The sequence below is a fragment of the Pimephales promelas genome, chromosome 6 (genome assembly GCF_988280905.1).
Source record: "Pimephales promelas chromosome 6, fPimPro1.hap1.1, whole genome shotgun sequence".
Lineage (NCBI taxonomy): Eukaryota > Metazoa > Chordata > Actinopteri > Cypriniformes > Leuciscidae > Pimephales > Pimephales promelas.
In genome coordinates, this window is record NC_142774.1 from 1,509,801 (window position 1) to 1,532,968 (window position 23,168).

At 38.5% G+C, this 23,168-nt stretch overlaps 3 protein-coding genes across 7 annotated transcripts; all 3 read right to left on the reverse strand.

Annotated features, from left to right (window-relative positions):
- Nucleotides 1-524: 524 nt before the first annotated feature.
- LOC120460152 (CMRF35-like molecule 5) lies at nucleotides 525-5,221 on the reverse strand. Its single transcript, XM_089132798.1, has 6 exons — nucleotides 5,154-5,221; nucleotides 4,681-5,019; nucleotides 2,732-2,800; nucleotides 2,559-2,657; nucleotides 1,281-1,333; nucleotides 525-1,151 (listed from the first exon to the last, which is right to left on the reverse strand). Exons 1-6 carry the CDS (start codon nucleotides 5,191-5,193, stop codon nucleotides 957-959), a joined length of 795 nt encoding a protein of 264 aa, XP_088988924.1. The 5' UTR covers nucleotides 5,194-5,221; the 3' UTR covers nucleotides 525-956.
- An 874-nt stretch (nucleotides 5,222-6,095) lies between these two features.
- Nucleotides 6,096-11,359, reverse strand: LOC120459017 (polymeric immunoglobulin receptor). Of its 2 annotated transcripts, XM_089132734.1 has the most exons (7): nucleotides 11,241-11,359; nucleotides 10,810-11,127; nucleotides 10,340-10,657; nucleotides 9,927-10,253; nucleotides 7,566-7,673; nucleotides 7,296-7,339; nucleotides 6,096-7,197 (listed from the first exon to the last, which is right to left on the reverse strand). In XM_089132734.1, the coding sequence occupies exons 1-7, from the start codon at nucleotides 11,278-11,280 to the stop codon at nucleotides 6,835-6,837; spliced, it is 1,518 nt and encodes a 505-aa protein (XP_088988860.1). In that variant the 5' UTR covers nucleotides 11,281-11,359; the 3' UTR covers nucleotides 6,096-6,834. The 2 variants fall into 2 exon arrangements, with proteins under 2 accessions (XP_088988860.1, XP_088988861.1); XM_089132735.1 differs by lacking the exon at nucleotides 10,340-10,657.
- On the reverse strand, nucleotides 11,341-20,427 carry LOC148978433 (polymeric immunoglobulin receptor). Of its 4 annotated transcripts, XR_016168984.1 has the most exons (10): nucleotides 19,688-20,427; nucleotides 19,304-19,600; nucleotides 18,898-19,215; nucleotides 18,467-18,781; nucleotides 18,076-18,387; nucleotides 17,688-17,993; nucleotides 17,343-17,618; nucleotides 14,083-14,169; nucleotides 13,878-13,947; nucleotides 12,862-13,789 (listed from the first exon to the last, which is right to left on the reverse strand). XR_016168984.1 is itself a non-coding variant. In XM_089132710.1 (8 exons), exons 1-8 carry the CDS (start codon nucleotides 19,728-19,730, stop codon nucleotides 11,409-11,411), a joined length of 1,884 nt encoding a protein of 627 aa, XP_088988836.1. In that variant the 5' UTR covers nucleotides 19,731-20,427; the 3' UTR covers nucleotides 11,341-11,408. The 4 variants fall into 4 exon arrangements, 2 of the variants coding, with proteins under 2 accessions (XP_088988836.1, XP_088988835.1); XR_016168985.1 differs by having other exon boundaries at nucleotides 12,858-13,789; nucleotides 13,878-15,188; XM_089132710.1 differs by lacking the exons at nucleotides 12,862-13,789; nucleotides 13,878-13,947; nucleotides 14,083-14,169 and adding an exon at nucleotides 11,341-11,425.
- Between the last annotated feature and the right edge of the window lie 2,741 nt (nucleotides 20,428-23,168).

Here is a 23,168-nt window from a genome sequence, read left to right on the forward strand (position 1 = left end):
TCGGTCAAACCCAGAAGCCCTTCAGCCTATATATGATAAGAACAGGATGTTTATCTCAGTATCGATGGACAAAGACTTTCCACTGCTTAAAACATAATGTAAATTTGTTTAGTATATATATATATTCTTAAAAATATTTCTAATATATTACAGCTCTCCCTTCAAAAGTTTTTAATCAGGTCATCTGAAATATTTGCTAGGAAAGTGGAAGTGCATCTCAAAACTCTTTTTGCTAAAAAAAGTTCACAAGTTCATTCATAAATGTGCATTATAAAAGATCTGCTTGCTTTCCAAATGTTAAAAAGTCAAATGTCCTGTTCACACCATGAACGATATTTGTGTCCACACCAATGGACGATTCTGTTTATTACAAGTGCGCTGCAGTTTTGTCACCTGCCACTTTAATTTTTGAACTCATTGTTTTGATTTAGTTTGATCTGGAAATTAAATTGTCAAATCACACAGATAATTTGTTGAAAAAACAGTATTTATCAATCTTTTTCTGAATTCATAACTCATTACTGTTCTAAGGATCATCTGTTAGTCTCTATTGTGTTCTGTTCATCTTTTGTCTCTGTGTTCAGTCTTGTGTGTCTCTCTGTGGGTTTCCTGAGTAAGTGTGTTTAATTAAACTGAACTGAGACCCTGAACCTTCACATGTTTTCTGTGGCTTTGAGCTGGATGGAAAAAAACCTGTCGGTTCATCACACAAACACACAAACACCTCCAGCGCTGAGAAGATCAAACGAAATACTCTTTAATCCAAAAGTCCAGCGAATACAGAATAACTCAACCAACTGAGAACTAATGAGATCATGAACAGGTGGACAGAATCATCAATTAGACACACAGGGAAATCTACATCTGATAAATATAATCTGTTTACGCAGTACGTACAGTATCTCACATAGTGCTCAGACCCTTTTGAATCAGTCCATATGTTCACTGTAAATGCATCAGTGATGTTTGACAACAGCGTATTCACTGTAATCCTGATTATTCCTGATACTGACACTGTCAGGACAGTCCGATTTATTATGGAAATTCACCACTGCGTAATTCAGATCCTCAGCAGAGGCTTTCTCAGAGGAATCAGAGGGGCTTGTGGGTAATTCTTTACTCTCCTTGTAATCACAACCAGCGTGGGAAACCTGAGGGAAGACAACACATTCATGTATTTAACAACAATTTGAATATTGAATATAGTTCTGGATATCCTCAGTTTTTAAATAATCAGGTCTCGTTATTGATCAACACTATTGTGTCTCCAATCTACAAACCTCTTCATTGTTTCCTGGTGTGACCTGAGATCTTTTGGATGACGATGACGAATCTGTTGAAGACAAGAAAACTGATCTGTCTGCTAAATCTCTTTCACATTCTCATACTTCTCTATTTTATCTTTAGTTGTAGGAAGTTGGAGTTATTTTATGAACAAAAAGGGGAAATTGTCATTTTAAAGGTGCATTGCGCAACATTTCATGTTAAAAATACCTTTTTTTCTAACCCATACATGCTTAAAGGGATTTTCCACTTTATTTTTTTGGAAATAGCCTCATTTTACAACTCCCCCAGAGTTAAACAGTTGAGTTTTACCGTTTTCAAATCCATTCAGCCGATTTTCTGATATTTAGAAGAATACTAAATATGCATTAATTCATGTTTAACGAATGCACAGATAATCATGAGTTAATGTATAACTCATGAAGAACTAAACCATTAATTGATGATTACTGCATCAGCAACTAATAAAGAGTCTATATGATTAATAGATTAAGTAAAACATGAATTGCTATTAATTCAATGTGTCATTGTGTATTAATTCCTTAATAACATACTTTATTAACTAATAGTGTAAATTAATGTGTTAATTACCACAATTAGTCAAAGCTATGCACTTCAACTTCCAGTCGTCTGCTTTAATTAATCATTAGCTAATGATTTGCAAAGGTATCATTATGTTATGACTTTACTTGATGGGGCACATCATTATTAACTAGTCATTTTGTAGTACTTTGCACTAACTATAAAGTAATTAATCATGTATTAATGCATATTAGTGTACCCATCATATTATCTGGAAGTTGAAATACAAGGCTTTGACTCATTCTGGTAATTAACATATTAATTAACAATATTAGTTAAAAAAATGAGTTATTATGGAATTAATACACAATTACATATTTAATTAATAACAATTCATGTATGAACTAATACATTAACCTTACAGACTCTTAATTGGTTCCTAATGTGGTAATCATTAATTAATAGCTTAGATAGTCATTAGTTACACATTAATTCAGTATTGTTTGTGTATTAGTTAAGATGCTTATTAGTGCACCCGTATTGTAAAGTGTTACCAGAATATCAGTAACCACAGATTCATGAAGTCAATGAGACCAGAAACTGTCTGGAATGGATTTAAAAATAGTAAAACCCAACTGTTTAACTCTGGGGGAGTTGTAAAATGAGCCTATTTCCAAAAAAATCCCTTTAAGCAATTGCCTACTTGCGCTATGCACCTTTAAAGAGAGTAAAGATGGAGGACTGAGTTTTACTGTGAGAGCGACGCCTCCTGCAGAGAGTCACGGTCCCCAACACGAGTCCAGCGATGATCAGAAGCAGAAACACACACACACTGACCGTCAGAGGAGAGCCTGAAAACACCAGAGAGTCCCCATCTCATCCACAGACAAATGAGTGTGTTTGTGTGTTCAGAGTGTGTTTGTACCTGTCGCAGGAGACGCAGATGTGATCACTGGAGCTGTATATGATGATGTTGTTCTGTGAGGGTTTGTCTCTAAAACACAGAAGAGTCAGTGTCACTTGTAATGTGTGACAGAAGCTGATGTCTTTCACACATTAATCCTCCATCAGACATGTTTCACACACTAAACCACAAAGAGCCGTCTTCTGAGCGTCTGGAGGCTGTCTGCAGGATTTAAAGTGTTGCTGATGTGACGATCTCTTCGCTCAGTACTTTAGCACATGCATGCGGTGGTTAACTAACGGTAATCTGCAAGAAGTTTGAGTTAAATTCACGTTTTAAGAAACATTATTTATTTTAGTGGACTCAAATTTAAAATATGTGTGCAGTAACTGTATAAATATTTGAAGGCCAATTTATGACTTGGTTTGAATGAGTTAACACAGTTTTTAATTTAGTACAGGGTATTATTACAGTAACACTGTAAAGTATATTACAGTAAAGAACTGTTTCACGGCTGCTCTTGTTTTGCTGTTTATACAGTATAATTGTAGTTGATGATTTACAGGCTTTCTGGCAACCAAAACTGCCAATAATTCGCTGTAAAAAATTTTAAGCATATATTTTTTACAGTGTGTAAATAAAAATCCAGCAAATGATGGCAATAAATTACATTATGAATTTAATAATAAATAATAAATATTACAATAAGCATTTGATTAGCAAATTTGCAGAACCAACAGTCAGAACAAACTGTTTAATTATAAACCTGACTATTTATAATATTACTGAAACAACTATGAAAACATCAGCAAAACAATGATTAATAAATCTCACGGTTCGGGCCAGTAGAGAATAAAGTTGAAGTGAGGATGAACGTGCAAGCAGTTTTTATAACACAATGATTCCCTCAAACAAGCTATAAGGAACAAACAACGGGGTATATATCACACACAATAAACTAAGACTGAAACCGATGTGGGAATAATCAAAAACCAGGGAAACCAAGGAAAACAGAACATAAGTACAGGAAATAAAATAAGGAACAAATAGAAATTAATAGTGCGTGGAAAATTTTAATTGGCATTCAATTAACTTTATAATGATATAGATCTCATCAAAAAATAAAGGTTATTTATGGTTCCATAAAGATCCTGAGGAAAAAAAAAACTTTTATTTTGAAGAGTTTGGTTATTAATTTGATCTGGTCTATTAGCATTGGTATTCATTTTTTTTTTTTTTTTTACCAGAGGTGGAAAGTAACTAATTACAAATACTTTTATTACAGTACTCGATTTTTTCTACTTTCTTGAGTATAATTGAAATGTGGTACTTTTACTCTTTGACTAGAATAAAAAATTCAACTTCACTACATTTATTTTTCACCAAGTATATGGCACTACTTTGACAGCGGTGCCGACGGAGCAACAGGGCAATCTTTCTTTTAAATGGGTCCTCTTTCTTAACCTTCTTTGCTTTCAATTTTAAAATTATTCAATAAACATTCAAATGATCTTTCTTGGACTTACTTTTCAAAATCACAATACACAATACATTGGTTTCATTTTGCTTCTTAACACAGAGTGGGAATGTATTATTTTATTAAATTATATGATACACGCTATGTTGATTCACATTGCATTGCATCTTCCCATTTTGGGTAAAAATAGAAAATATTAAAAAAAGTACTTCATAGTTACTTGAGTACTTTTTAAGCAAACCAATAAAGTACTTTTTTATTATTTTTCAATTTTTACTCTCTTTTTACTCTTTCTATTTTCCATTTCTACTCTTTCTATTTACTCTTATCTGAGTCATATTTTTCAGTACTTCTGCTTGTACTTAAATAAATTATTTAAGTAGCAATACTTTTACTTAAGTACAATTTGTTAGAACTCTTTCCACCACTGATTATTACTGTCATCATGTGTGTTGTGGAGATCTTCATGAGTTTTAGGATCTCAGTTTCTCACCTGTTAAAACGTTCAGCTTCACTTCAGTGTAGGAATCTTTTCCTTTAGTTAAATCAACTCCACACTGGTACGTCCCAGAATCATCTTCTGTCAGATTTCTGATGGTCACAGTGAAGACTGGCGATCTTGTGTCGTCATACAAAGAGAATCTCTCCTTCTGAATCCATTTATCTGTTTCATTAGTCCTGATGAGGTCAGAACACCACCCAGACTTTATTTTTTTTGGCATCTTTCCTTTACAAAAATACTTTTTATTCTCTGTATATCCTTTATCATATTTGCATGTGATGTTGACTCCTCCTCCTGAATATCCTGTCACACTCATGGAGCTAACGACACCTATAACAAACCAGCATTAAATACAATTAGGCCACTGCTTCTTTCACAAATTCCACAACATGAACTGAAGTAACAGACGATCCTCATCAAATCTGTGGTGTTTCCCATGATGTACTCTGAGTTCAGACTCTTACCAGGAATCATCATCAGAGTGAAAGTCCAGATGATCTTCATTCTTCTCTTATTAAATGATCTTCTCAGTTGTTAGTAGATTCAGTTCTTCTGAAGCTCTCGGTGTGTGTTCAGATGAGTTTTGAGTGTTTCTTTCCTGGTTACATGTTTAACATGAAGAGCTGAATGTGTCAGAGACGCCCACTTCCTCAGAGAGAGAGAGAGAGAGAGAGAGAGAGAGATTAATAAAGCGGTAAGTGAAACAAATGCTTCACACGTGCTTCAGCTTACAGTGACATCTGATGGAAACATTCACAACAGCAGCGGCTCACATTGCAACTATTAGTGCAGGTTCCCAATTGACCAACAGAATTAAGGCACATATGACTGGCAGAAAAGAAAACAGGAAGAAGAATAAAAAAGGTGATCTGATGGTGTTGGTTGTGTTTTAACATAATTTTTAATTGACCTGAATTGCTGAACTCATCAAGAACATAAATTCTAGAGTTAAATTTACCTTATAGATTTTAGCAGCACGGTCATTATAGAACAGACCATTTTCAGTCCTTTCAATGAATTCCAAATGATCAAATAAAAAATAAAAAAATCCCCAAAAAATTCCATGTAGGCACGCACAGACATCAAGAATTAGCATATAAATCTCAGCAATGGTGACAAACAGATCACCTCTGAACATAGGCTCATTATTTATTCATGCAGCAATGCATGATGGGAGCCATGAATGAGTTTTGAGTGGTGTCACCCAAAATGCAATGCAACATGGTTTATTATTGTCACCATTGTTGAGATTCACAGGCTTATTCTTAATGTCTGTGTGTCTAAAAAAAGAAACTTTTAAGAAATTATTTTGAATACATTGTAAACGTTAAAAATATTATATACATACACATACACACACGTAAATATATACACTTGTTTAATTTTTTTTTTTTTTGACAAATTCATGTTTTTACAGAGGGTGTTTTGGATTTATCTTTTCTTATCAGTCCATAAATCATAAAACACCGTCAACAGCCAGAGAAAACCAGTTGACCATATTTTCAAGAGTAAAGCATGAGTCTGATCTCCTGCTGATGGAAGAGAGTCTGAGATGTTCAGCACCACGGACAGAGATTCATCACAACACACACACACACACGTTCACAGTCTGTCCTGATGATCTTCTGTTCTCATCAACATCAAATTACACTTCAGAATGTCTTATGATGCTGGATAAGTGACCTTCAATGAAACATTACATGAATCAAAAAATCAGAAATCAGACTCATGTAGTGAGCAGATATTTTTTATAAAAGCATTAAGTTCCATGAAGCGGATTCTCTACAGATGTATTTTGACTTGGTTTTGTGTTGAGGATGTTCACACTTGATCATCATACGACCTCCTGAGTGGCCAGTCGCTGTAGACACGCCCACTTTAGCTGTCAATCACAATTATCTGATCCCCATGATGGTGACTTAAAAATTCTGTGACCAGCGAGGAAGGAGAGAGCCCAGGGATGGGAGTCTATTCTAGGGTATCCAGATCAATAAGTGCTTGCTCCGGGATCGACATGGCAGCAGACTCTGGGGCGTACATGACCTATTAGTATTAGTAATGATAATTTCAAACATGGAAACTTAATGCCAAAGACAAGGTGATAAAAAAAGCCCATTCAGCTAATTTATATTCTGATGTGGTATGTCAAGTACTGAGATGATTGACAGCAGCGTATTCACTGTAATCCTGATTATTCCTGATACTGACACTGTCAGGACTGTCCGATTCCTTGTGGAAATTCACCACTGCGTAATTCAGATCCTCAGCAGATGTGATGCAGCACTGAGAGTCACCAGTGGCTTTCTCAACTGTAGCGTAAACGCAGTGAGAAGAATCAGAGGGGTTTGTGGGTAATTGTGCAGTGGCATAAACAGTATTACAAGAATCAGAGGGGTTTGTGGGTAATTGGGCAGTGGCATAAACAGTATTAAAATAATCAGAGGGGTTTGTGGGTAATTGTTTGTGAGTGTCTTTAATGTCCTCATATTCAAAAGCAGTGTGAGAAACCTGAGGAGAGAAAGAGAAATTATTTACAGCTCTGAATATCATAAGGATGGAAGGCATTAGACATTTAATTAATTATTTTATACAGTAACTGGACTCACAACTTCATGGTTTCCTGGTCCAGTCTGAGATGACGAATCACCACCTGCCAAAAAACGAGCGTGCTTTCATTAAAGACATCATACATTATCACATTCTAACAATTATATCTTTTGAAAATGTTTTTTTTTAAACATCATCAAATGCATTTTATATTTGTAGCCAATAGGTGGCGACAGGTTCAAATTGGAAAAAAAAAAACAATCTTTATGTTTTAATCCCACTATAAATGGAGAGTTTCTATATCTTAAGTTGTTAGGAATTATTTTTACCTTGAGACTTATACTTCTTACAGAGAAACAGCACTAAGAGTCCAGTGATGATCAGAAGCAGAAGAACCAGAACCAGAACCAGAACCAGAAGGTCGATCAGAGAAGAGTCTGAATATATAGAGATAATAAGAAGATAATCTGAGCACTTTGAGTTAAATGCCAGACTGTATGTTTATATTTCAGTACAAGGGCACCTGTTGACATGTTAGGAGACACTGATGTGATTATTGATGTAGAAGTTATTATGACAACAATAATATAAAGGACTGTAATAAAATGGAAGGGATAACTAAACTGTTTTTCGAAAGGATTGTCTTTATTTTTCTTTCTTTCTTTCTTTCTTGCTCCCCAGACACAGATCTTGAAATCATGTCTTTTAATGGTTAGTGGTGTAACTCCCCTACCCATAATTCATGTTTTTTGATGCACAGACGCACAGAAAATACAACCGCAAGCAGTTCAAGCTTTAGGGACTTCAATAAATTCATGTTTTCTCATGGTGACTGAAACAATATAGCACAAATGAAGGATTAAAATTACCATTTTCTTATCCGTACGCACCCTTAAAGCTCCAGTTGGTAACTTTTTCAGGTTAAAAATTACCAGGTTATTAAAAAGTACATAACCAGCAAGTGTTCAACTCTCTCTGCTTGCTTTAGCTCGATTCAAAATTGTTAGCTTGTAATAATGTTTTTAATTCCAGTGGGACTGGTGGATTTCCACATGAGATTCGAGCACGTCTTTGCGTCATATCTGTACACATAATGAATGAGACTCAGCTAGTAGACTACACCCAGCTAACAGAATTTAAAGTTACCATTATAAGGGTCAAGAGCCCAACTAAAGCAAACAATGATCTCCATAACGGTGGCGTACAATTTTAGATTTTCTCCTTCAGTGACTCTGCTTTAGGTGTCTTCAATAATGCTCAATCATCACTCAATTAATCACTTAAATACCTCATTAACTTTAATACTCTTGAGTGTGGACTCATATACACTCCCAGGTGTGTTAATTTAACACTGGAATTTTTACTGTGTACGAAGAGCCGTAATTAACTGACAAGCTGAGCCATATCAAATTAATTATCACTGGTGATATGTCTTCATATTAATGTGATTTGGCTCAACTTGTCAGTGATCTACGGCTCTTTATAGTAAATGCCACTCCATCTGAAAGCAGGTGAAGGTGATTTACTACTAATCAAGGAACCGGCTTTACTGATGAGATGTGCATAACAATAAATCGCCCAGCCCTAGTCTGAGGAATCTCTTTTTCCTAATCGAATATTATTTTGTCACCATTGTTGAGATTCATACATTGATTATATGTCTGTGTGTGTGCCTGAAAGAGAGATTTTGTTTATATCATAGGAACTTTTAAGAAATCATTTAGATTATATTGAACAATTTTAAAAATTATCATGTTGGTCATACTTCCAAAGAGTATAATCTGTGATCGTGAGTGCCAGTATCCACACCACCATGGTGATTGACAGCTGCACACTCTCCTCAAACATTGTGTTCATCCATGCTGTGCCATGCCGAAGTACAACCCACGTGAAGTTGAGAATTCCACAAATAACTGCAATTGCAGATTTCAAACAGAGATGGCAACAAAGAGGAAAAACTGTGGGCAGCAGCTTTAACTGTGGTGCAAGTGTGGTAAAATGGACTAACATAAATACTGAAAACTGCGCTAAAATTACAACACTACTACTAAAGTAAAAAGACTGGTGGGATACGGTGTCCTATGTATACACACTGCTGTAGCTCTTCCCATGAAAATGACATGGAGATACTTCAGTACCTTCATCTGCAATCCTGTTCCCAGAGATCTACCTTCCAACTTCAACCCTGATCAAACACAGCTGAACCAGCTAATGGAGATCTTCAGGAGCGCTTGATCATTGAAGACACGTGTGTTTGATCAAGGTTGGATCTGGAGTCTGCAGATCTCCAGGAACAGGATTGAGCACCCCTGATCTAACACTATCTATAACAGGGTTTCCCCGAACGGTAGGAAATGAGAATATGAATGTACAAAAACAAGACAAAACCATCTGAACATTAACTGATGTTTCAAATGAACCAATTACATTAGACATATACATAACACCAGTGCATTTGCAGAACAGCACCACACTTTTAACTGCAGAGACTTACGTAATACCAACTGCAGCTCATTTGTGTAATGACACTTCCTCTTTTGTGGTTTGTGACTGTTTTATCGGACAGCACGTTACTTCTACATTCAAATAATCCTGTGTGCAAATCTACAATATAAGCCTGGTTCTTCATTCGGTTTCCACAGCCAAGAAACATGAAGCAAGACACACATCATTGAGAAAATCACCCGTACCTGTAACACTGATCAGGACTCGTGTGATGAAGATCTTGTGTCCTTGATCAGACTGAACTCCACACCAGTATTCTGAATCTTCTTCAGTCACATGACTGATTCTTCCCGTCAGGAGCTGCTGTTCTCTGTCATCATACAGCTGGATCTTTCCCTCACCCCTCCATCTTCTGCTCTCATTCACAGACGTCTCTTTAGCACAGAGATCAGCTCCAGATCTCCAGCACAGAAACTTCACATCACCACTGTGGGATTGTGGGTATTTGCAGTTGATGTTCACAGATCCTCCAGCAGAAGCTGATAGACTGATGTTCTTCTCACAACAATCATCTGTTTAAGATCCAAATAAATGTTACAATCACCAGATATATTCATGGATTCTGTCAATAATGCATAAATGACTAAGGTCAGCTCACCCGTCTTAATGTCCAGATCAAACTCAGAGAAGAAACTGTAGTCTTTAGAAACTTTGACTATAATCTTATATTCTCCAGAGTCGTTCTCGTTCAGATCTCCGATAAACAGATGTAAGAGTCCTGCAGATCTGTCGTCATGAGCGGAGAATCGTCTGTCATGTTTCCATTCTGTGGTTCTGTTGGTGTTTATTACAGTAAAACACTGATCTGATGATGTTTTACAGACTTTTTTAAAATTATTTGTGTGTATCATCTCATAATTGTAGTCTATAATGATGTTTCCTCCTGAATATCCTCTCACAGTCCTGATTTGTTGACCTGTTGAACACAAACACAGATAATATTGTTTTAAGAATGAAGTCAGTAATGATACTTTATCTTCATTTATTAACAAACATGTGATTACAGTCAGTGTTGAGTATCGAGATGTTGCGGAGATCTTCATGAGTTTGAGGATCTCAGTTTCTCACCTGTTGAAATCTTCAGATTCACTTCAGTGGAGGAATCTATTCCTAATTTATCAACTCCACAGTAGTATTTCCCAGAATCCTCTTCTGTCAGATTTCTGATGGTCACAGTGAAGACTGCTGATCTTGTGTCGTCATACAGAGAGAATCTTCCATTATTAAACCATTTATCTTTAATATCAGTCTTGATTTGGTCTGTGCAGCCTGACCACTCTCCTTTACAAAAATACTTTTTATTCTCTGTATATCCTTTATCATATTTGCATGTGATGTTGACTCCTCCTCCTGAATATCCGGTCACACTCATGGAGCTCACGACACCTACAACAAACCAGCATTAAATACAAAACTACTATATTCATAAAACTGAACAGAAAAATCTATTTTTAATAAATCTTTTTTCCCCATGATGTACTCTGAGTTCAGACTCTTACCAGGAATCATCATCAGAGTGAAAGTCCAGATGATCTTCATTCTTCTCTTATTAAATGATCTTCTCTGTTGTTAGTAGATTCAGTTCTTCTGAGGCTCTCGGTGTGTGTTCAGATGAGTTTTGAGTGTTTATTTCCTGGTTACATGTTTAACATGAAGAGCTGAATGTGTCAGAGACGCCCACTTCCTTAGAGAGAGAGAGAGAGAGAGAGAGAGAGAGAGAGAGAAAAAGAGAGAGAGATTAATAAGCGAAAGACAGTTTCAGTGCAAACTACAAACTCTTCAAAGGGCTTTAAATGATTCCAGACGATGTATAGGAGTCTTACCAAGCGAAACGATCACTCATTTAAAAAAAAAAAAAAAGTTCAAGTTTTATAAGCTCAAATGCTCACCTTGCTCTGTTCTGTGACTGATGACTCCCCTGTTCAAACTCATCAAAATGAGCAATTCTTTTTTCGTATCATTAGTTCAGTCAACGAATATAACGAAGACAAAATAATTCAATATTTCTATTTGTTCATCTGGCTGTTAGTCACATACAGCAGCCACAAATAATCTAAAGTTAAAGAATTAAGGGTCAAGAGCCCAGCTAAACCAAACACTGATCTCCATAATGGTGACTTAAAAGATCCGGTTTTCTCCTTCAGAGATTCTGCTTGTTAACATCAGGTGTCTTCAATAATGCTCAATCATCACTCAATTATTCACTTAATTATCTCATTAACTTTAACACTGCTTCAGTGTTCATTTAACACTCAGCTCAAAGTTTATATAATTCTTACTTCTCTGTGTTAATTTAACACTGGGGATTTTGCGGTGTATACATTGGGACTCTCAATCAACCGACAGGCACATTCAATGCAAACGATTAAAAGAAAACAATTCAGAGTAAAATATTAACATGAAGTCATTTGACAATGTTTAAAAACGTAAGATATACATACAACCACAATGATTGATACATCAGGAAGTTTAAGGGTCCCGAGACTCAGACCCGTGTGTTATAAGAAGACATCTACAGAATCTCTTCTCTGTCACTCCTCAGATCACTAGAGGATCATCAGCTGAAGTTTGAGTGTGTGATGCGTCTGTCACTTTAACAGGCAGTTCTGGACAGCAGCTGTCAATCAAACAGCATCACTGATGACCGATTCCTCCAGATTCACTCTTTCAAACACACTAGAGGAACGTTCATCAGTGTCATTTATAATGACTTAAAGTCATATTCATTAGAGCCGACCCACTCTGTCAGCTATCACAACACTACACAACACTCATTTCACATTTGCCACTAGATGGAGCTGAAGGTTTAAACGACTCATCTGATGAACAGGACGAACAGGACATTACAAACACAAACTCTAAACAGATTCAAAGACACTAATTTAATAACTTGATTAATAACAAACGTAACAAAGGTAATCAATATAAAAAAACATCTTTACTCATTTATCCAGCAGAGAAAAATGCCCAAACAGTTGTGTTGACAGACTTTTAACATCACACACTGATGCCGTGCTTCCCTTTGATACAGTAAAAAACAAAGTCTTTTCACATTCAACAGAAGCATCGGGACATCTCATTTCAAACAACCTGAATACAAATATTTTTTTTTTTATAATATTACACAACTTCACTGCGTCTCTTTAAGGAATGTGAAAGTATGTGTCCATCGTTTTGAAAGAAACCATTTCCTGTTGTTATAATGACATACGCAAGAGACTGAACGCGTCTTAGTTTGAGTGAAAGAATATAAAGAGCAAAAGCAAAAGAAAACCACAAGACAAACCGTTTCTTTTCATCTCACTGACCACATATATCCTGATAAACCGTACAAACACCTCACTTTACCTCTAGATCATGTAGAATCTAGTTTGATATATTTAATAATAGTCGTTTTAAAGTTTAAGAGTAATGTGTTGAACTCAATATATAGATACAAGTATTTTTATGATTTAACCGTGAACGTGGTTTCCATTCTTAGGATGTTTACAGATATTTTCTCATCGATTTGTGGCTCATTGTATTTATTGATGATCAGTTTTTAAAAGTACAATTAATAAACCACACAAAATGAAAAAGTTTTTCAGCCTTTTCCTCATTAAACAGTAAATATTGGAACAATTGACTGAACGATCAGCTCTTTATTATCCTCTGTTCATCTTCTGTCTCTTTGTTCAGTCGCGTGTGTCTCTCTGTGGGTTTCCTGAGTAAGTGTGTTTGTTCAAAGAAAAGATCTAAAATTAGAGCCTGAACCTTCAACTGTTTTCTGTGGCTTTGAGACGGTCGGAAAATGACCAGTTCATCACGCAAACACAAACACAGAGAAACAAAAAAAGATGACAAAAAGATATTCAAAGCCTTTTTCTTTTATTTTGAAACACTTTTAATAATAAAAAAATGAAAATACTAATAATGGTTAAAATCAAGGCCTTGTTAAACAGTTGGTCAATAAATCGCACATTCACCGATGTAAAGCCAGATCAGAGGGGATTGTGGGAAGGTGAGTAGACAAACACGTGGATCATGAATCTGCTCAAGAATGTGCGATCTGAGAATAAAAAGAGAAGAACATGATGTGCAGAATGAAACTTACAAATGAAACACAAGAAGTTCAGTGAATGAAGACACGGACTCACTGTTTCACTGTCCGATGATGAGCTTTAAGACCTCAACACAACATCAGCAATGAACAACAGTGAGATGCATCTGACGAAACATTTCAAAATGTCCTAATTTTTTAAAAAGACTTCATAAAGAACCTCTTATTTCAGGGTTTGGGTTCGTCTTTAACAGTTATAATCTGCTTCATAGATGAATGTGTGTGAATATGTGTTTGTTCACCTCATCTTAATAAACACTCAATCACAGTGAATCCTCCAATCAGCAGCAGAATCAAACACAAAGAAATAATGTTGATCAAAGAGAAATCTGAAAAACACACAAACACATTAGGGAGAAACGGGGATGTAATATAGCGTAAGTTTGAAACATTCATGGATGGCAAATACGTATCCGGTCCTACTCAACTCGCTCTGATCCAATCTGATATCAAGGATGCTAAGATCTGCAGTCTCTAGCTTCTGTCGCTTACGAGCCTCTTGAGATCAGGGGAGTGAGGTTTACACACACGGTTTGTACTACCTGGCCTCCGTTACACTCACCCCGTAAACCTCACTCCCACCCGGGTCACGGCACCAAATATAACTGATCTTACTTGACCCATTTGGAGCGGGATTCGAACCACTAACAACGTGGCTAAAGACATCTAGTGGACATCTGCATGTGCAGAAGGCCCAGCGGAAGTCCTGGCGATGGAGAGGATCTCCTAGCTGGAGTCTGAGTCCTGAGGAGCAGAGTTTACTGAGAAATGAATTCATCCTGATTCCTTCCATCACATATTCTTCCTCCAACTGGGCCAAGATGATCCATGATGTGCATCCCCTTCTTTCTTAGGGGGGAAAGTGCTGCATCCATGTATAATATACTCAGAGGATAGCCGTGCAGACTCAGCTGGCCCGAGCGTATGCTGGTTAAAGTCTGCTGGTCGCTGGATTGCAGGAGAGCACTCGTTCTGCTGCCTGGCCTCTTCAATGGCGAGGCCTCTTCAAGAATCATCGAGGTAAGTTCATCACTGAAGGAGAATAAATCTGATTCATATGGCAAATTTGAGTCCAGCCAATAGGCACGCTCTAGCCTGGATGCCAGCCCGAACTCCGCCCACAATATTTTTTGGTGGGGAAGTTCGGTCTGGACTCGATCCATTGAGGAGTAATTATGATCAGGCAAAAAATGAACGGGCCAATCAAATTGCCAGGGCGGGCTTTATACGATGATGGACAGATGATCTGCAGGGACGTAATCATCACGTTATCAAAGAGCGCTAAACTGGTTTCCCTCAGAGATGACTGCAGCTGGAGAATTGAGATGTATAGATTCCGCTGTCGCGTCTGTTGTGAAATAAATCGACAGCGCATTCATTTTAATAGACAAACAGAGAACTGCAATCAAGGCATTTGTCGATCGGAAAGATATTTTTGGCGTCCTTCCTACATGATTCGGCAAAAGTGTAACTTATCAGCTGGCTCTGACGGTCGTTAAGAAGATGGGACTAGGGCTGTATTCAACCAAAGAAATCCTTAGTCGACCAAAGTCGAGTCCTGCTCAACGATTAGTCGACTAAAAAAAAAAAAAAAAAAAAAAAAACGTGATGTTTTGATTAAACATTTTTTAAACAATTGTCATTGAGCATTTATAAAACAACAACGAAAAAACATCACAAATAAATAAAACTATAATAATAATACAATTCTTTGAAAATTAAGTGATTTTTAACTGCAAAAAGTGAAGAGCTGTCAGGTCTATAGTACAGTCCCAATCGCGCACCTGACCACACCACACGCTGCAAAAAATATAACTGCTATCTGCCACATAATGAAAAATCCCAACAAAAGCTCTCGTTTATACAGGCTTTATATTCTTCTTTACTTTCAAATCTATGGGTTACCTTTAGTCCTGACGATCAAGGCGTTTTAAACAACACTCAAAAGAACCCAAATAACTTAAAAACAATCCTATAATAGGCTGTACAGGACCGCGTATAGGTTTATTTTCGTTTTGTTGCATTATTTAGGCTATTTTCAAATGCGTCAAGTGTACAAATAAAAACGAAAACATTAAGAAAACACAATCTATTGAGTCAGCATGATATAGCCGTTAAAAGGCTGCTCACGTCTTTTGCGCGCTCAAGTTCGGTTTCAAATGTAGGCGCGCGACTTGCGCGCTCATAATGGCAACGCGATCGCCTCCCTCCACAGTCTTGTCGTCTTTGTTTTAAAATGCAGCCAGACAAAAGATTTATATTTCCTGGACATTTTGTCGACTAAAGCCAAAACAAGCAGCGTTCTAACTGAATGAATACAGCATCCCTTACCGAGCGCGTGCAGCAGCGCAGCCAGCCACACGTGCGGTTCCCGAGTGTATTATGTGTGTGCGCTAAACTGTGGCGCAGTTACAAAAATAGCCTAAATTAAAGCATTTTAAAGTTGGGGACAAAACATAGGCTAATTATATTTAGAATACAGTAATAAATAACTGCTTAAAAATGAATAAATATCAAGGAGTAAGTCATTGAAAAATTCCTTCTATTGGTAAAAAAAAAAAAAATGCAACTGGTCGACCAATAAGAATGTCAGTCGACCACGACGGCATCGACCGATTAGTCGACTAAACGACTAAAGTTGACAGCCCTAGATGGGACGTAATGAAAAGCCTGTGGTCGTTGTGGTTTCTCCTTTGGTCGCACTCATGGAGGAGTAAGTAAAAGTAGTAACACTCGTTATTTAACTTCTAAAATAAATAAAGTAGGCTACGTTCTGTATTTGAAAACGGGCTGCGCTGAGTGAATTTGACGTCTCGGCCATGATCTGACACAACATATCATACCACCTCTGTATCCTTTCTGAAACTTTTGTATTTTTTCAAGATTTTCCAGTATGGCGCCGCCCATACCCCCCGTAAACAGCTTCAAACCCGTTCTTCAGCGAGTCTATGGGTGACGTCACAGACGCTTTGTCCATATTTTTTACAGTCTATGGTTCCTACACTGTTATGGCTGTGCAGTAGCAGTGTGTTTTCCCCATGGCGTCTAACAAAGACTGAATGTGCAACATGGCATCATGACTTTTGCATAATCATACACGCCACTTTCAAGTCAAATGTCGTGTTATCTATACGCATTTAAGCTATCCGTGTGTATGTACACGCTGTTAAATATCCTAGCGAAACGAAGCAAAATGTAGATCTACATCTGGGAAGACGTCAGGGAAGACTCATGAATGGTATTGACCCCAGTGACGGTTAGGTTTAGGGACGGGGTTGGGGTAGGTCCTATATTTATTTATACAGTAATGTAACGTTCAATCAACGGCGTTCATAAACACACTGAAATGCGATTATGCGTGTTGATAGCACGCCAAAAAAATGGAAATTTGAAATGGCGTGTCAAACACGCCATTTCATGAGATCAGTCTGGAATGTGAGTAAACGTTTCGAAAGGGAAACTTTATTATTACTATAAATCTTCAAAAAGATCATGGACTTACCAGTAGTAACAGTGAGATTGACTTTAGTGATGATGTGAGCTCCACACCAGTATATCCCAGAATCCTCTTCTCTCAGATCAGTGATGTTTACAGTAAAGACTCCAGTAGAAGCTTCATCACTGAAAGAGAATCGATCATCTCTGATCTTCTCCAATGAATCTCCATCCTTCACACACACGGAGGGTTCGTGTGCTTTGCAGAAGCATTTCTGATGTCCATCATGATGTTTGCACTGGACTGACACGTCGTCTCCTTCATACTTAGTCAAGTTCAGCTCTGGAAATATAGAAGAACATCAATTCACAGCCATAGTTTCACATATCCAGACGTATAAACCTTCCTCACCCTCGTTCATGATGACGATCAGATGAGTGTAAAGATAATTCACGTCTCTCTCTAATGTCACTGCACACCAGTATTTCCCAGCATCCTCTGCTCTCAGTCCAGTGATGGTCCCAGTGAAGACACCAGCAGTGACGTCATCATTCAGAGTCAATCTGTCAGTCTCTTCTCTCACAGTCTCATTGAGAGTGTTTCTATCTCTAGTGGAGCACTTCCCCTTACAGAGAGACTTTGACTTTGACTTATAGGTTGAATCATAAGGGCAGAAGATCTCAGCAGATTCTCCTTCACGTCTCACTACTGGAGCCACTGCAAACAAACACAGACATTTAACACACATGATTCTGAATATACTGTATTTACAGTCATGAAATCATCTGAATTCACTCACTGAAGAGGTGAAGCTGAATCTTGGTGGTCAGGGAGATGAAAGTCAGATGTGTGTCTCTGGTTTCGGCTCCACACCAGTAAACTCCAGCATCTCTCACACTCACATTACTGATGCTCACTGTAAAAACTCTCTCTTCATTTCTCTCAGATGAAGGACTCATTTCTGTCACTGCAGATGTGCTGATGTTTTGACAGATGTGATCATCAATCTCTCTACAGAAATGAACTCTATGTTCCTCTGGGATGGGACAGGTGATGTTGACTTCTTCACCAAGATGAGCAGATTCAGTCTTTGTCTTTGGATATTTAACATCTAAGCCAAGAGAAATTACATGAAACATTGTAATAGATATTTTACGTATGCCAGATAAAGTATATATCCGGTTCCTCACCGTCTCTGACGTCCAGCTGTAGTTCAGTGAAGCTCTCAGTATAGTGAGACACTTTCACTCCACATCTGTATGTTCCTGCATCTGCAGTTTTCAGCTCTCTAAAAAACACCATCAAGACTCCTGCTCTGGTGTCGTCATATAAAGAAACATCTCCATTCTCCACCCATTCATCCTGAACTCCTGGATTCTTCCTCTCTGAACATCCGTCTGATTCTCTACAGATGTATTTTGGCTTGGTTTTGTGTTGAGGATGTTCACACTTGATCATCATACGACCTCCTGAGTGGCCAGTCGCTCTAGACACGCCCACTTTAGCTGTCAATCACATATTTGACTGAATCAGTCTTCATCGAATGCAAAATTTAGCAAATACTGAATATGAAAACACTGATATATCAACTTAGATGACACTGAGAGTTTGTTCTACTCACTCATAATGTGCAGATTAACTTTAGCACGTATGGAGTAGAAGAGTCTGTTGATCCAAACTCCACATAAATAAACTCCTCCATCATCTGGAGTCACTGCAGTAATTCTCATGGTGAAGGAGTTTATGTGTCTGTCATCAGAAACACTGAATCTTTCTTCCTTATTCAATGTGTCAGTGTGTTTCAACTCTTCAATTGAGTTTTGTCCTTCTTTGAAAATGGCTTTTGCATCATTAATATGATTCTGTGAATATTCACAGCTGATGATGGCTGTGTCTCCACTATTTACCAAAACTTTCTTTGACCCTTTGCAACATGAATCTGTAATTATAACCATCTCATGAATCACATTATAAAGGAATTAACTCCATACATTTAAAATGAGAATTTTAATTATTAAATTGCTTACCTTTTATCACATTCAAAGTTAGATCCATATACCATTTGTCGAGAACTCTGATTCTGTATTTCCCAGCATCCTTTGTGTTCAGTTCTATGATAAATATCATGAGGTTTCCGTATTTGTTACGAAAAAGAATAAATCTTCCTTCAGCAGTCCATTTATCGTGTTTCTTGTAATTGATTATGGTTTTCCATGGGTCATGTTTAACCATGTATTTGGCGGAGTTACTGAACCAAAGTTTCCCAGAATCAACCAGAAGACTTCCTCCAGAATATCCAGTGACGGTAAAGCATCTCACTGCACCTGTCAATCAGATTGATACTGTGATCAGAAACCTCATGAACAGAAAACAGCATCATTACTGCAGTGATGAAAGAGAAAAGCTCTGACCTGAGATCAGGGAGAAAGTGAAGAAGACGAGGAGGATCTTCATTGTGAGTTGAGTTCAGTCTTCTTTATGCTGAATGTCCACTGAGCGCAAGAGGGCTGTTAGTAGGGGTTTTATAGTGTGAGATCATCTCCTTTGACTCTGTGCTAAATTATACTGAGAAACAGCGCCATCTGGCTGAAGTAAACAGCCAAAATAATTAATTGTCCATACAAAAGAGAAAAAAATATGAATACCAGCAACGAATTAAACCTTTGAGAAGCCTCATGAAGAAGACTAAACTAGAAATGGACAGTGACATCTAGTGGACACGAGCAAGCAGCAGCAGTTCTAACCACATAAGCGTTAATTCAATTTAATTCACATGTATATGTATAGCACTTTTCACAATGTATACACAAAGATACTTTGATTACGTGTGTAGCCACAAGGACAAATGAGCAGCAATCATTTAATTTCAGGCATTTTATTTTATTGCTGAGACTTTTTTGTACTTTTTTGAAAATAAAACAAACAGTTGTGCATGAGCGCCTTCACCATAGATCAGACTATAGCAAAATAAATCAAACTTTCTCTCTCTAGTCTCAGTCCAAGCCTAAACAAGATCCCAGTCCTTCTCTCTCCCCTTCTCTTGCAGCCAGCGGCTTTTATCCAGTCTCCCCACACCAATTACAAACAGGTGATCATCATTTTGCACTTGACCTTTCCACGGAGAGCCTTTGGCATTTCCTTTTGCATACCTTTGAATATCTCCGACTGCCACCCTGATTGTTTTCTCCTCAAGGATTTGCACCGCTTCTGTGTCTTGCCTTAATCTTGTGATCAGTTTCTCACTCCTATATGTTAGTGTCCATTTGCCACAATTTTTGTACATTGTTGAACAGTTCGGCTTCTGCTGACAAAGTGGAGGTTAGACAGACACTGTTGTGGTGAGAGCTGACTGGCAAGGAATTGAGGGGCCCTGCAGAGTCCACCCGAGTCTAGTTTTCACAGCAGCAGGACCGCCAGGAGGTCAGAGACGTACTGGCTCTGTAGCTGTGATTAAATATGGATAATCTGAGCCAATGAGTAAGAGCGGTTGAGCCTTCTGCATTGAGGGAATGGGCAGACCTTGCAGATATCTGTATTTCTTCTGCAGCAACTTAACAGGGTAAGTGTGTTTTGCGAGGCTCAGTTCTTTGGCTGTAAAAGCTCTTTCAATGGTGAAGGATTTGTTTGGCTGAAATGCAGAAGCTACTGAGAATTAAACAGCCGCCACATGAACAACCCGTATGTCTTGTCTCTCAGTACGGAGGGCTATATCTTCAGGAAGTCCTTGAAGATCAAGTTGGTGTGCTGCTTCATACAGTAACATTGTCCTGTCTGATCAGTCATCTAATATAGCGTACATGTCAAGTTCCTTCTCTCCATTTCTCAAGATCATTCGGCTGACCTTCAAAAGAACTTTGCTGCCTGCAGTTGGTCTGTCCATATACAAAATCTCTACTTCTGAATTCACAAGACAACTGTTTTCTGCTGAGGCTTGTTTCATGTTTACCTTTGGCATTGAAGTCATGCAGTACTTCTAAATGTCTCTTTTCACATTTGACTTCAAGACAACATTGTGAGATCTGGTGGTCACGGCCACACCTAAAGCACGTCTGATTTGACTTCAGCCAAGACTCCACTTGATCTTGATTCAGCAGTTTGAAATTAGCGCACTGATTGAAGTAATGCTGCAGTGTTGCAGAAGGGGCAGTACTTTGTCGGTTTCTCCTTCTTGACTGCTGTAACACTTGCTGGTTTACTCTGTTCGCCACCATCCAAGACAGTAGCAAATCGTTGAACCGGCTTGCAATTCCTTTGCTGTCCTCTCTGTGGCTGAGAGTAGGCTCTGCTTACATTACTAACGTTCTGTGACTCATCCTCTTGTATTCTGAGCTCATATTCAAGTTCTATCAGTGTTGGAACTGGGTTCTGAATGGGGTTAACAAACCTTCTGAAGTTTGCTTTAAGATCATGAGACAACTTGACAAGGAGATGTGAAACATGTGACCCACATTTGAGCTCTGTCCATCCTTTAGCTCCAAGTTGGTCCAGCATTCCAACTCATGCACGCACATTGAGGACAAACATTCTAAAAGTGTCACCACTCCTGATTTTTGGGCCATCCATCAATTCTGCAATTCTTTGTAGTGCGAGTTGATGTGGTTGACCATAAAGTGCAGTTAGAGACCTCATGGTGTTGGTGTATGGGTACCAGCTGTTGACGTACGAGTCTGCAGTGAGCAAGGCATCCTCCGGTTTCAGATGATCAACGAGTATTTGGTACTTGAAACATTCTGTAGCCTCGGCAGGTAGCAAATTCTCCAGTGCAATTTTGAGTCGTGCAAACTCTCTGGGATCTTCACTGCAAAAATGAGGAATGGTGAGAATAGGACCTCTGTTGGTGGGCTCTACATGAGGATATGGAAGAGAAGGAGGGTGCACTGGGTGGTATGGCTGATATGTCCCAGGCTGAGCGTAATCTGCGTACTGTCGCTGGGTCAAGAAGCTTGATTTGTCTGTAGGATTAGGAGCTGATTGACCATAGCTGTCTGAGTGTCTCTCATGTGCATGGTGAGCTAATGTATCCCTTGGAGAAAGTCTCTCATCTTGATAGACTGGACTTGTAGCTGGAATCCCATGATAAGGTTGCTGATAACCGCATGGTTCAGTGGAAGGGAAATAGCGCACGGTTTTGCAGTTCAGACTATGATCTTTATAAGTCCCATACGTAGCTGCTGTCTTTTGACTGTAGTCCTGAGGCATAAACTGAACAGCTGCAGGATATTGGTTGCGATCTCTTTGGTCAGTGGACATAGTTATGGCCTCGGTGGTCTGTGTTGTAGTAACCATGTGGTCCATCTCTGTGCCTAATACCAGGTTGAGGACATGTAGCATCTTCTTGATGGGCTAGCTTGTGTTGGGATTGAGTTGGTTCATAAGAAGAGAAAGGATGATTTGAAGTTAGCCGAGTTGCCGAGCCTGGTAGTCTCAGGTCTCCTAGGTTGTCAGTGAGACAATTTCTTTGTGACTGACAGAATGAGAATGCAGAAGGTCACCTCGTGAATCTACAGACAGTGCCCTCATGGGCTGAGGAGAATCATCTTGATCTCTAGGCAGAACTGTCCTGCCCTCAGTGGCTGCTGTATATGGACTTGAGGAGAGAACTCTGAGCTGCATAAATTATTCGCCTTGGAGAAGTCCGAGTACGGGGCATTGGCGCACGGAAGGACGCACGCACGGACGGAAGGACGCACGGAAGGACGCACGCACAGACGGAAGGACGCACGCACGGACGGACGGAAGGACCCACGCACGGACGGAAGGAAGGACGCACGCACGGACGGACGTCCTTCCGACCGTCATATTAACACCCCAGACACCCTTTCAGCACTCAGACATCTTCCTGGCTCCATGATCCGGATGCTCTGATCTACCACGCAGAGACCCTGCTTGAGC